Source organism: Phaseolus vulgaris, chromosome 6 (genome assembly GCF_051622355.1).
Source record: "Phaseolus vulgaris cultivar YP4 chromosome 6, ASM5162235v1, whole genome shotgun sequence".
Lineage (NCBI taxonomy): Eukaryota > Viridiplantae > Streptophyta > Magnoliopsida > Fabales > Fabaceae > Phaseolus > Phaseolus vulgaris.
In genome coordinates, this window is record NC_143503.1 from 34,449,207 (window position 1) to 34,464,294 (window position 15,088).

General features: G+C 26.9%; 1 protein-coding gene across 1 annotated transcript; it reads right to left on the minus strand.

Annotated features, from left to right (window-relative positions):
• Nucleotides 1-292: 292 nt before the first annotated feature.
• Nucleotides 293-6,431, minus strand: LOC137832496 (protein LIGHT-DEPENDENT SHORT HYPOCOTYLS 10). Its single transcript, XM_068640690.1, has 2 exons — nt 5,645-6,431; nt 293-573 (listed from the first exon to the last, which is right to left on the minus strand). Exon 1 carries the CDS (start codon nt 6,206-6,208, stop codon nt 5,657-5,659), a length of 552 nt encoding a protein of 183 aa, XP_068496791.1. The 5' UTR covers nt 6,209-6,431; the 3' UTR covers nt 293-573; nt 5,645-5,656.
• Nucleotides 6,432-15,088: the final 8,657 nt, after the last annotated feature.

The following is a 15,088-nucleotide window of genomic DNA, read 5'->3' on the forward strand; positions in this document are numbered from 1 at the left end:
TAATGAGTTAACTCGATGCCCCTCTCAACATTTTCAGCACCAAAATGAAGCCCATTTCCAACACAATGCCTCTAATGCAGCAACCATATGAGAGATCCCATTGTTGACAGCTTCAAAGATATCATCAGAAAAACTGCTGCTTCAGAATTATATAAAGGGATCCAAAAGTGCATGATTTGTTATGAGATTGTGATGAAAATTTTAATTATTGAATATTTGGACCATATGCGTTCACGTGATCACCTATTATATGTGTATGGATGTTTGAGAGAGTAAATATAAGATGAGTGTATGAAATAGTAAACATCTATAAATCTATCCATTTAATCCTTAACGTGATAAGAACTTACAAGATACAACATATATATGTATATATATATTTAAGACCTACTCAGACCAAACTTGCTCCAAAAGGATTATTATGTTCAGAACTACGTACTAATTAAGTACTGGGATTTCAATGTTTTTCTGTCATAATTTTTAGTCGAAGCAGCAGAGATCATGGTACTTTTAGAACATGCTCTTTCACTTTCGCATATTAAATCCCCAATCCGAGTAAGTCTTCGTCAGGCCCTGCATGCAAGAATGATCAGCAAAAGTGACTTATTGCAAAAATACAATAAACAAATGCAGTACGAACATAGACATACATTTTATGAAACAATATGTGTAAACCAAAACTTGAAACAAATGTAATATACGCGTTTAGGTGAAATCAGACATTATGGTGCATGTCGTGCAACTTGTTCGATACATTATGGTGTTGGAATTTAAAGTGCTTAAGTAATACACTTGATAATAAACTGTAAGCATAGCTGTTATAGTCATAGATGCTAATTAATGGAACGATGCATCATATTAATAGTTTATATGTATGGGAAATTTATTTGTGTATATTATCACTACATAATATATTATAGTATAATCAAATTTAGGCCAAATTCGATTATCTTACAGTTAACATGTAGTTTAATTTCTATTAAAAATATAATAACGAATTTTTTCTCTAATTTCTAATAAAAAAATAGTCTATATATTAGTAATAACAGTGAAGATTACTTATTAATTAGATTTTTAAAATAAAGTTTAATAAAAAGATTTATTCATGAAGTCCTTATATATATTCATATATCTTAACTATTTTCATTAATAATTAAATAATATATTAACATACATTAATATTGTTTAATTATTGACAACTTATAATTACAAAAATTGCAAAACTAAGAAAACAAAAATTAGATTAAAACCTGCAATTTATTACAAATATAGGATAGTAATAATTATACTAACAACAACGTCTCTGACTATTTATTTATTTATTTTATTCTTTGGAATAGATAAAAAAAACTAATAAAAATGAAAAGTTATTAATAAATAGATATTTTTACAATATGTTCAGTGTCCTACAAAATATCTACTTAGAACATCTCACATATACTGTTAATTCAAGGCATTATTTATATCAACAAACAATGGTGATAATATAATTTCCACACACATCATTTTAACTTTAATATTTATAGGAATTTATTCTCCATAACAAAATAATTGATAATTTTCTTGCCACACCCATTGTGATAACTAACTAAAGTTTGAACGTTCAAAGTAAAAAAAAAAAAAAGAACTCACGGAAAGAAAAACCTTTAGAAATAATTATAAATACAATTCATATGCATCATGTCAATTTAGTTTTCTTATTTTAATTTCTTCTCATAATTAATAAAAACTAATATTTTATTTCAATTTTTTCAGTTTCCAAATATTTGTATTGGCAGAGTAAAAGACATTGTTTTTGTTATTTTGACTATTTCTTCTGTCCATTTTGAAGACAAAAAAGGAAGAAAAAAAATGTGATAGTTTTGTAATGATTTCTTTTAAAAAAAGAATTGAAATACAATATTTTCTTAAAAGCCAACAAAGTTACTTGACTTTTAAATTGATTAATTATTGACGCAATCCACATTGAGTAATATATAGACAGTGATCATTTTTCTATATTTAACAGGGCTACAATATTCAGGCTACTTTGATTAAAAGTAGAAATGTTTCTCTATTTTTGTTGTAAGCAATTAATAATTATTTTCCTAAACATTACTTCTGCAATGAAGGACCTGTGCAAGGTAGGTCTTAGTATTATATATAGATACACTTCATTGAGAAATTTTCTCTAAACATATTTCTTATTGATATCAATTTCAAGCACTTTAAAGTTTTAACTTAATAAGAAATCTTAAAATCTTCCAAATTCATTACAATATCAGAAGGAAAGTAATTATAAATATTAATGTTTTTTAATAATATAACAATTTAAGATTGTTTAGACATATCAAATTTGAACTTATTATTAGTATCTTAATGAATGGTAAACATCCATCCCATCTTGAGGTGTTTTCTATATGCAGGTGGAACAGTGCAAATGATTATGCAGAATCAACTGAATTCAGTGGATGGAAGAGGATATCATTATGCAGCAGCGCAACAGGTGATAAAAGACACATCTAGGATGTGTAATGAAACACAGAATGAAATGTTGGAAGACAAACGGTACAAAAAAGGACTGCTGTTACAAATTATGCAGCATATGAACAATATGCAGAACTCGCCTTTACCATTCGGACACTTTTTGGTTTATGAATATGTTGCTGTATTTTTTGGGCAAGCTATGCATAAACCAATCCATATTTTCTTAGAATTAGTCGATATCTATAGGTATATACACCATGATGGCTGTAGCAGGTTGGCAAATATTACTTTAGCAGCAAATGGTGCAGACTTTGATTCTGGTTTGTGTGTTTTTTTTGGGTTAGCTATATAACCAATACTTGTTCTAATAGAATTATTAGATATTTATAGGTTTATATGTTAATATGTTATAAGGATGATATCAGCTGGTTTGTTGTTTTGGAGGTTTTTATTTCTTTTTATATAAGTTATATAAAGATTGAAGCATTACTTAAATATTTCAATTAATTTAATTCTTTTTATTGATAAAAAAATACCAACTTGAAATGAATTTCTATAGGATGACAAATAATTATGTGTTATTGTTCATGTTTTTGATGATGATGAAAAATATTCAAGTTGATTAGATGCTGTTTAAACAAAATACTTTTAATTTATTTGATATTTTATTTTAAATTTATATAATTATATTTGTTTTAATTAGTATTTGATATTGAAGAGAGAAAATATGTTTAATTGTTTCTTTATAATATCATATTTGGTTTAATTTAATTTATTTAAATTATTTAATAAATACGTGAATGGAAACAAATAAAAATATAGACTCATTACCTAACAAAAATAAAAATATTTCATATGCATTAAATATAAAAATAAATATAAACTTTACTTCATAAACAATCATATATATGATCAAACATGTAGTTGTCACAGTAATCCCTAAATTTCGGTTAGGGTCTTGAATGGACTCAGTTGATAACTTCAAGTCAAAATCATTAAATTAGATTTTTGTTTTTTTATCACTTCATATTGGAATCATAATTATCATATTTAACTTTTTTTCAAGACCAAGTCAACTCAAATTATCTATTTTTTTTTAATTCTTAGATTAATATATTTTAGACTTTAAAACTTGATTTTTTGTCTACTTATCTTTTCTTTCTTTTTCAACCATTTTGATCTTCTTATAGTCTTATCTACTGTTATTATGGGTTTCAATAGGTCACGTTTTATTACATGTATTTTTATATATTTTAGATAGATAAATTAATGACATATATATGAGAGGATAATTATAAAAAGATAAATATCAAATAAAATAAATATATAATCATTACAGAGTAATTTTACCTTCTATTAAAATTAAATATTTATATAAAATAGATAACAAATGGTCTAAAATTTTAAAAATTCTATGATAATTATTTTTAATAACTTGAATCAAAACTATGGTTTTAATCGTTCCAGATTTGGTTTTAAACCCGAGAGTACCCCTAATTTGGCTGGAAAGATGAGAGATAAGAAAAAAAAAAATGTAGAAGAGAAAATGATAAATGTGATGAGTGAAGTGATAAAAAAGAAAGAAATATAAGAAGGAAAGAGGAAGTAGAAGATGATAAGGTATGTAAATGTTCTCCCTTTCTAGGTTAAACATCAACAACATTCAGCTGATGGGACTTTGATGAATGGTATGAGAGTGTCATTTCAAGTAAACATTTGTCATTATCTATAATCTATCACTGAGTCAGTGACTCTGTCATAATTATAGTAAGATTAAAATTGACGGGAAAGAAGACAATTTTTTCAAGATGCTCTAAGATTAGTTCCAATAGGTAAGTATGGGCTTTCCAAATTGAGGGTCACAAGTTGAAACCTTCCATGGACATGGAAGTATGTATATAAATAAAGAGGCAGAGAGAAGAAACACTACCAACCAATATGTGGCCCAATGAAAATTTAAAATATATTAAACTCAACAAGTAGTAGGTAATTAGTATTAGTATATATCTAATTTTAGTTTTAAAACTCTTTTAGAAGCATACACATTCATGCACACTTACAACCTTAATGACAAACAGGGATATATCCTTCTGACAGAACAAACAATCTGGTAAGTTATGTTTAAGACTAGTATATTTCTCTGTATATACATTATGTACTTCTTTTATTATTTGTAAGACAAGATTCACATTTTTAACTTTCCTTTCTACTTTTATAGAATATTTGAGATTTTTGGATTGTATTTTGGAAGAGACAATATGTATATATGGTAGAGTCAAACAAAAAGGAAACATCCTAGGTCATTTTCGTGTAATCTCTCCTCACATTCACAACTACTTTAATTAGTACACATTCTAAGCACACACATGTCCATCACTGAACAAACCAACGTTGGTGTGTGGATGCTGAGAGAGACAAATAGATAAAACAATTCACTTTTCTCTACCTTGTTTCTAATGTGACACAATTTTTATGGACCACACTACCGTACAAGTTGTCTTAGAGAAGGATTCTGTTTTATTTTATTAATTATAAAACATGTATTAAATTAAAATAAATAACCGAATTGAAGTACGTTTTGTGTGGTGTTCTACGTTAGTTTGTCTGAATCACATGCAACGTATATATGAAGAAGCTCCCATGGCCATGGGGAGCAAAAACATCTAGCATAATCAGAAATAGGACCAAAATCAGTATAAAGTGGCTACCTGAGAATTATTTAATTAGGAAACTGCAATAACAGTGTTTTGAATGATAGGAGAGAGAAAGTGAGAGTTAAAAAGATACAATGGAGAGAGAGTGTGTATCCTTTCTAGACTAATTATTATTCTTTGCGGTCTTTAACTACTATATTACTCTACTCAAACAATTTCTCAATAGACCATGATGGGAATTTAGGGTTTGTTTGTGTTAGGCTTCTAGGGTTTGTGTTATGTATAGTTGTATACTCCATAGTATTTCCATATCTAACATACTTTTTATTAAAAGCTTAAAATTTTCCATTTATTGTAGATGAGCATATCTGATAGATGTGTATAGTGATGAGGTTTGTTAATCTACCTACCGACCCAAAACTAATGAGTGTTTGTCCTATCTACAGAGAGAAGTGATTTGTGGCATATAAATTGAAAGATAAGAAAAATGAAGAAAGAAATGAATGATTGATATTAAAAATTACCATCCATGGATCTCAAGTGGCCAATTGCTTGAGGGACTTGGGAGGGTGATGAGGGCCCTTGAGTTGGTTCTTCTTCTTCTTTTTCTTGGTGTAAGGGATCCCTCTTGCCTTTGCTTGACACTCCTTCACCTCACGGAGGTACACGCGAATGGCACCGCTGCCAAAGGGATTAGTCTCCGGGGACCCTCCGTGCTCCTCGTAGGCCGCCCTAAGCCGTCCGATGAGCGCATCCAGACTCCCCCATGCCTGTCTGAGAGGACAGGTGCATGGCGCCGGCGGATCGGGCTGCCCGAAGAAGATGCAACCGTGGAGATGGACCTTCGTTTTTCCAAATTGGTCGAGGTAGCGAAGGAACTCCAGCACGTGGTTGAAGTTGCACAGGGAAAGTGAAACTGGGGGTGTCTGGTTCTTCAGGTACTGTCCGAAGGTGTTCCAGTCTCGGCGCTTCTGCGATTCGTAGCGGCTGAGAGGGGCCGGCACCGGCTGCTGCTGATGGCGATGATCAGAGGCAGCAGCCACAGCCCTTGACGATGAGGCTGATTCGTTGTGCATTTCCGCGGACATGGTGACTGGAAATTGGAATTGGTAGCAGTGGAAGGAGAAATATGAGACAGGAGGTGGAAGAAGAAGAAGAAGAGGTGAAAGAAAAGAATGTGTTAGTGCAGTGGAGAAAGATGAAAATCACATCTTGGGGTCTTTTGAGAGGACATGTTATGGGCCCTATTTGAAGGTGCTTTTGTTCCCCTTTTCCTACTCCTTCTCTCTCTCATATTTCTATCTCCACTTTTTACCTATTTGCACTAACTTTTATATCTATGTCTATATATATTTATATACCTTCATTTTTTAATATACAAAACAAAGCAAAATATATATATCTTGATTTTTTAACAGAAAAAAGAGCAATATGTATTGCATCAATCATAATATGATTATTTTTTCAGCATGCAATATCTTAAACTTAATCATATATTAATTTTGTTTATGAAATTATTCTTGTCCTTCGCCAACAAATTTTCTTATAAGATGAAACACAGATTTTGGATGTCCCAAAAGTTCCACATCGTATATGAGTGCCTAATATGATGATTGATAATCATTTTGTAGCATGCATAATGAGCTGGTATATGCTATAAATAATGAAAACCCTGTATAATTACTTTAGTGTTTTTGTCTAATTCAAAAGAAGCCAATTAGAATTAGTGTGTTACCGTGAGTCGGTGCTTAGGTGCTTGTAGTCCAAGTATGTCTGATTTGATTTAGTCCACTACTAATCAACTTGGTTATCCATAATCATCAGTGCTTTGTGAGCTAATGAGATTACATGGATTGTTTTCTATGAGATTCTGTTCTGTTCTTTATATTTGTTCATATGCAAAGGTGATTATGACTCATGTAAGAACATGTGTGTGTAATATTAATTGGTTTGGAATTTCTTTGGCTTTACACAATAATTGCAATCTTCTACTCAAATTCTTAGGTCTTTGGCTACTGCATTAATTCAAAACTATTGTGTGAGAAACAATTAAGCAAAGGGGAATATGAGCAGCCTATTTTGATTTGATACAAATACAAAATATCCCGTGATAAATTCCTAAAGTATGGTCATTTAGTTCATACTATAAGTGAATATTTTTTTTATTCTTCTGTTGGATAAACGGACCATTTAGTCCAATTAAAAAAAATTAAAATATATTAAAGTTGAACTTGCTTCTTAAGCTATGTTTTGTATGAACTTTTTATTAACAACAGATCTGTTGTATGAACTTCTAATGATAAACATTAAGATTCATATATGATAAGACAATCTAATAATATAATAATTTGATAAAGTTTGAGTTACTTAAAAAGAGATGATCTTGTAGTTTCTTATGCTAAAAATACTTTTGAGACAAATATTTTAATTTATGAAAACTAATTATTTTTTGTGATAAAGAAATATCTAGATTATCTTTGTTTTATATGAAGACTAGACTGTCATATTTTAACAATTGAGATAAGATTGAGGATTAGACTGTCTTTACTAATTACACCTTATACCCTTAATAGATTGACCTTTTATTATTATTTCTTTATATATGATTTTTATGTTCAAAGAGATGTTAAATATGATGGTTTATACTATAAAGATCAAGAAGTTTATAGGTAAAAAAAACTTCAAACATTTGAAGCATCAATATGAGAGTTTTGTTGAAAGAACATTCAAGACATCAAAAGTTATCTTTTATTCATACTTGTAGAGGTAGTTACTTGAGCATTAGAAGGAGAAAACACATTTTTTTTGTCACTCTTAGATGATGTTCTTTATGTAATTTGAGAAAAACAAACTCATGTTAAACTTTGAGACTCAAATGCAAAGATATAATCTTTATTATGGATTCCTCATATCCTTAATCTTGAGCCACAAGCCTTTAGTTGTTCTGTTTGTGTACATAGCCATAAGAATCATCAAAGTAAACTTAATACATGTGCACCACAATATACTTCTGTTAGCTAATCCTATTTTCAAAATGAATATAGGTACTATAATCCTACAAGTCAATAGTTACTTGTAACTTTATATATATATATATATATATATATATATATATATATTGTATCTGAATCTAATCCTTATTGTTTAAAAGAAATTTTTATACCTTCTATTTAGGGCAGAGTCCTCATGAAAAATATATATTACATGGTGCTTAGAAAATTAAAAATTTAATCAATTTCTTTTATTAAAAATCTAAAAAATATTGTGACGGTGTTATTTTTTATAAAAGTCGAATAAAGTAGTCAAATAATACATGTCTTACCTATAATACATACATGGAAAACGTTTAATATGGGTTGTGGTCAACTATATTATTTTATCGAAAAAGATTGATAAATCAACTTTAGGATTTAGATGTTGGATATAGATATGACAAGGTTACTTAGATTTCTCATGTTGACTCACTCATACAATAAAGAAGAAAAAAAGGATGATAGATATGTTTTCCAATACATTTTTTTTAATATGACATCCAATTCAATTAAGTGTTCCGTAGGATTATATTTACTCTAATACCATGACATGTTAAAATAGAGTATGTGAAAAAGTATATATTTTTATACTTTATTTTATACATATGTGTAGATTGTTGATGGACATTATGTAAAATATGAAATATTATATTTAAGGAAAACAAAATTTCTACCATAAATATTTTTTTATTAATAATAAATAAATAAATTTCAGATATTTAAGAGATGTCTATTTTTTTATAAAAAAATTAACTATTAATTATTTAGATGTAAAATAGTTGGTCGACTAATTAAATTAATTATAATGTCATTTTAAAAATCACAAAAAATATCGTAATATAAAGTATATACAACTCATGCTAACACCATTGAGAAATAGAATATATGGTCTGACTATGACCACGGAAGAGAGAATTTGATATAAGGTTCTCAATTCTAATTTGTTTTCTTTTTTGTCAATAACTGTTATTTTGTAAGAGACACTTAATGTAATTAGCTAAGTATATAAAAAACTGACAAAGTATATTGAAGTCCAATATCTCTTTTATACTGTATATTCACAAAGTCTCTTTTTAATAAATAAATTGATATAATATTTAGTTAACATTAATTTTTTTAGCAGTCATTGTGAATGCTGATTTAGAAAAAAATCCAAATCAAGGTAAAGATTTATAAAATAATGTTTTATAACCTTAATACCTTAAATGCTTCCAATAACTAAAGTCATCCAATGAAACATTAGTTAAAAAATAATTATTTTTGGGTGCATCTTTTAAGTATAAAGATAACGAGATATTTATATTATATTTATTAAAATGTCTGTTGTAAATTTTTTGAAGGAGGGAAAATCTTAAAAAAGTTGCTCAATAAATGTTTCTACAATCAAACATTCATATTGGTTGAAATAATTCTCAAAAACTTAACTATTGGTTTACGAGAGTTATATAAAACTTATTTTAAAATACTAAGTGTCTTAATTTTAGGTTTATTGAGATAAAATGTTTATGATTAATCATTATGCATGAGTTATTAAATTATTTTTTTAAAAGGTGTATCGAGGATTTAAGAAAAAAAAATATTTTAAATTATTTTTAACCTCGATTTCTAAGCTATTTAAGACTATTGAATACATCATAACAAACCACTTATCGATGTATTAGGAGAACGGATATTCACCTTTGATAACACAGTGCATTTGCTGTAGAAAGTTATCAAGTTTTTAGCGTCGCTCTTGCAGAACATGTTTGAGTTGTTGATTATATTTTTCTAAATATTCTCAATATTTTTATTATTTTAATTTGTTTTTATTGTGTTTATATTTGTTACTGTTTTTATTTTATTTTGTTTTATTTACAGATTTGTTTTTATTTTTGTTTACTTTATTACAGATTTTATTTTATTTTACAGATCGTTCTAAAAAGAAAGTTTTTGTTCTTATTCTTGTTCTTTTTCTTTACAGTATTTATTTTATTTTATTTTGTTTTTTAATATTTAATTTAATTTTAGTTTTTATTTTTACGTAAGTTTACGTAGTTATCTTTAAATTATTTTAGTTAGTTGTTTACAATTATAATTTTCTGTTTTATTTTGTTTTAGTTTTATTTTATTTTACTCCTAGTATTTAATTGTTATTTTAAGTACGTTCTTATATTGTATTTTTAAGTTTTTATTTATTTTATTTTTATTCATTTTTTTTGTTTTTTTTTGTCTTTAATTTTTAAGTTTTTATTTTATTCGTAATTTTTTTTTCTGAATATTTTTTTTTAGCGTCATTTTAGTGTTTTATTTTTTGTTTTATTTTATTTTAAGGTTTTAATTTGTACTTTAGGCAGTTATTGATTTTATTTTAGTTAGCTATTTAAATTTCGGTTTATTTTTAAATTATTGGAAGAAACAAAAAACAAAATATAAAATATAAATTTTTGGTTAGTGTTGGTGAATTTTTTTTGCTAACCCTTGCATTAACTACTTTTATATGATATTGAAAGGTCGGATTTCAAAAGACCAATTGTTATTTGAAGCAGAAATTGAGAAGGTAGCTCATGGACTTAATGATAAAAACATAAAAATAGCCCAATTAGTTTGACGCATTCTCGCTGTTCAGTTACATTTGTTTTCTCTCTTTTGTGTGTTTTAGGCCTTCTAACTTTCTCCTTTTAGCATATATCATTCTTTTTTTAGTCCAAAACTTCATTCTTCCCTATAAACCTGCAATTAACACCAAATTTGATAATAAAATGTGTAAAAAATATAAATTTATAAATTAGGAATTATATTATTTATAAATTAATAATTAATACTCATAAGGGTCTATATTTTAATATAAAATATTACAAAAATTAAACAGTAAAAAGATAAGTGGGAAAAGTATCCAAACCAAAGCAATATGGTGGATTAGGAGTAAAATACTTAAAGCTAGTCAATGCTACTTTACTAGGAAAATGGAGATGAAAACTAGGAACCGAGAGGGAGTAACTATGAAAAATAATATTAGAGTCCAAATATAGAAGATGGAGAACTTTATATAATAGGATAGGTAGTAAGTATGGATATGATGGTGGAGGGATATTAGGAGAGCAACAAGTGGAGGCGAATAGGGGACATGGTTTGAGAACAATATGAAATGGAAAATAGGAACAAGGAATGTGAGAGAGTGGAAGTTGGAGTAAATGAGAAAGTGGTTTCGGTGGAAGATAATTTAGTTAGCTACATTGATGGAAGAACTTCCAAGTAAAGTTCCAAATAAGGAAAAAATATGGTGTTTGGGAATGGAAACATATTGAATCTGAGAGTTATAACTACTAGGTCAGCTTATAAAGAACTGTAAAGTGTCATCAATATGGATGAAACAAGGGTGTTTGATAAATTTTAGAAAGTTGAAGCTCTCCCATTTGTTCAACATTTTTTTTCTGGATAGGTATACTTAACAACGTTGCCATAAAGGATAATCTGGGTAATACAGGGATATAAGCACACACAACAAATTATGAACTATGTGTGAGCTAAGAGATGAATTTGCTAGTGATATGTTCTTCACTTGTAATGTAGCATGGGGGTTGTGGAACCTAGGCAACAAATGAGTTGTTATTTGTGATGTGTATCATTTCAGGCCAAAGCAACATTTATGTCAATTTTATATTATGGAGTTAAGTAGCAAACAAAATATTAAATGGAGTTGTGTGTGGATGATAGTAGTTTGGGAGATCTGCAAATAAAAAAATTATATAATATTAAAAAATGTAATGTAGATAGATGTCATAATGATATTCACCATAACACAATTAAAAGTGCGGGGTTGGATAATTAATAAATTTTCAAAAGCACAACTTTTCTACTCAAATAATTAAATAAACTTATTGAAGTAATCATATATTGTATTACAAAGAAGAGGAAATTAGAAAGAGATTAAGATCCCTCTACTTTTCATATAAACTGATAGCTTGAATTGTTTATAGGTATGTAATATAAAAATAATAATTAAATATTAATTAATTTAGAGATAAAAAATAATTAATCATTATATTATTAAGTATATATTATTTTATAAACTAAAAAATTATTAATATATAAAATAATTTTTATTATTAATCAAAACTTATAAAGTAGTTTTTAAATTGATATTTAACATTAACTACTATTAACTATTCTAGATTCTAAAATCTAAAATCAAGATATCAATCTAAAAATTAGACAAATTTTATTAATAATTAAAACTACTTTATAATTTAATTAATATAATAATTAATTATTTTTTATGTTTAATATTAATTTTATTTAATAATTTTCGTGATATATATATATATATATATATATATTACTTTGAAACATATATTGGAATATAAAACTAGAACTTTAATAATTAGTTTATACATTATCATATTTTTATCATCTACAATGATATTTATTAAATATATGATTTTTTTTACAAATTTATATATAAATATGGTATATTTTAAATAGTAATTTTTGTATGTTGCAAAAATCATATCGATTAGATATAAAACCATTTCATAGTATATAAATGCGTGTAAATCTTATTTTATAAGTCAGTTTTATAAGATTGAGCAGACTTGAAGTTCAATCTTTAATATTTATCATAGTAAGTTAGAGGGTCTTCACGTGAAAAGATTATGTTAGAAATCCCAAATTGACTTAGAAATAATATATTGATGAATATAAATCTTACTTTATAGATTTTATAAAATTAATTAATTTTAAAGTTCATTTCTTCGTATTTTATGTTATATGAAAATAAAATAATATTTTTTTATACTTAAATAATAAATACGTTTTCAGATGTCTTATTAAACAATGAAATGTAGTAGTTGCATTATTAAAAATGAAAAGAAAAAAAATATTATTTTAGTGTACCAAGGTGATATAACTTAATTTGGGTTTTGAATGATTGAGGAAGAGAATTGATTATATGTTGAAATGAAAATATAAAATTGTATAAAAGAAAAAAAATGTTTCCACTTAGTCAATATTATATTGAGGAGATCTTTTGTGGGGACGATTGTTGTGAGACTTTATGGCGATGCATGATTTCACACGTTTGCTTTGGGCCCACAACTCTACTATGTAAGCCAAAATTACCAACTAGGACCACCTATCACACTATCAAAAATCAAATTATAAGCTTTAAATGCTTTTTACTTCTCCCATTATCATTTACACAATTCACCCTATTCTACCCTACTTAATAATCAATATTAAAATAATCAAATTTTTAATTCTCCATCACATTTCACCTTTAAATCTTATAAATGTAAATCATAAAGCTTCAAGGCAATTGTCTCTTTAAAATCGTCTTTGTTGATATGAAAAATAAAATCAAAGCAAATTATTTGAATCCAAAAAATATCATATATAAATATAAAAAAATGATACATTAACAATAATGAGAGTTCTATACAACTTTTAATGTGATTAAATAATATGAAAAAATAATTAAAATAATAGTATTGAGGATTATTATATGGTTGTATAAAAAATATAGATTTTCAATCTATTATTATCCATAATTATATTTGTAAGTTGTTTAGAATAGAAAAAATAAATGTAACTTTTTTTTAGGATATTATTATATCTTGTAAACGATGTGATTTTATAATAATAATAATATTATTATTATTAATATTAAACGAAGATTTATCCTAAATAACATTACAATTACTCATTTCCTATATCATTATATAAAGGAATATATTAATCAGAAATTTTTGTGTCATCTTTCAATGAAATAATTATTTTAATAAATAAATAATAAATAATTTATTTATTTATTTAACAAAATCAGAATTTAAATATTTTTTCTATTTCAAAATAATTAATGTATGTAGTATATTTAATATTTTTAATATAATTTTTCATACGAAATTATATTGTTTTAATATAATAAATATGTGAATATACCTAACCTCGCACATGTGTTTGTGTGCGCTATTAATAAAAGTTGAGAGGTCTCACTCTTTCTCCCACAACATCCAACACCACCATTTCCACCTTCAAAGTTGAACAAACATTTTTTTTGTCTTCGATACATAAAGTGAGGTGAGTTCTCCTCTCTCGCACAGATCTTCCACAACAACTTCATTATTGTTGTTAGTTCCCATTATAGAGCATTTTTTTATTTTTTTTATATTAGTAATAAAACATAAATAAATGAAAATCACTTTAGGGATAGTCAAACCCTTATACATAAAGAGCTAACATCTTAACAACCTCCTACCAAGGGACGCCTTTCAACTTAAATAAGGAACAACTAATCAAAACTCAAGAAAGCATTAAACAACCAGCCTCATACAATCCACTAGGTTTAAAACCCAGTTGGGTACGTAAAGAAATTACAACTTTGTAAAAATTCAAAACCAAACATTTATCTGTACCAGTGCCCCTGTCGAAGGTCACAAAGTTCCTATGTCTCCAAATTCCACTCACAACACCAACCCAAATCGTCCCCAAACGTCATTAACCACATCAGAAGCCGAACACAACCTGAATTGTTGGAAGTTTACCGAAGGATCCTTATAAATAACAAACGACACTCCTAGCCACTCAAAACAAAGACACCACACCTGTCATATAAACTCACAAACTAAATTATAGAGCAGTGCACTCATACATATATTATCAAGTAATAGATTGATAATCCAATATTTGAATATTTTTGTGTAGGACAAATGGATGTTAGATATGGTAAAAACATAATTTTTTATCAGAATATTTTTATTTATTTATTTTATTATTTGATTAGAAAAAAAAAACACATTCAACTGATTGTGAATTAATCAGAAACCTAAGGTCTTCATTGTTAATTAGAGTTTTTTTATTATTTTGGATTGTGATCAAAAGTATTACTAGCATCAATGTGTTGCGAGGTGGTATCGTTAAAATTTGTACCCACACAAAATTGCATTGTCGGAGAAGCCACTA

Coding starts and splice junctions, on each gene's coding strand:
- LOC137832496 (XM_068640690.1), bottom strand. CDS start 6,208: ATGTCCGCGGAAATGCACAACGAATCAGCCTCATCGTCAAGGGCTGTG.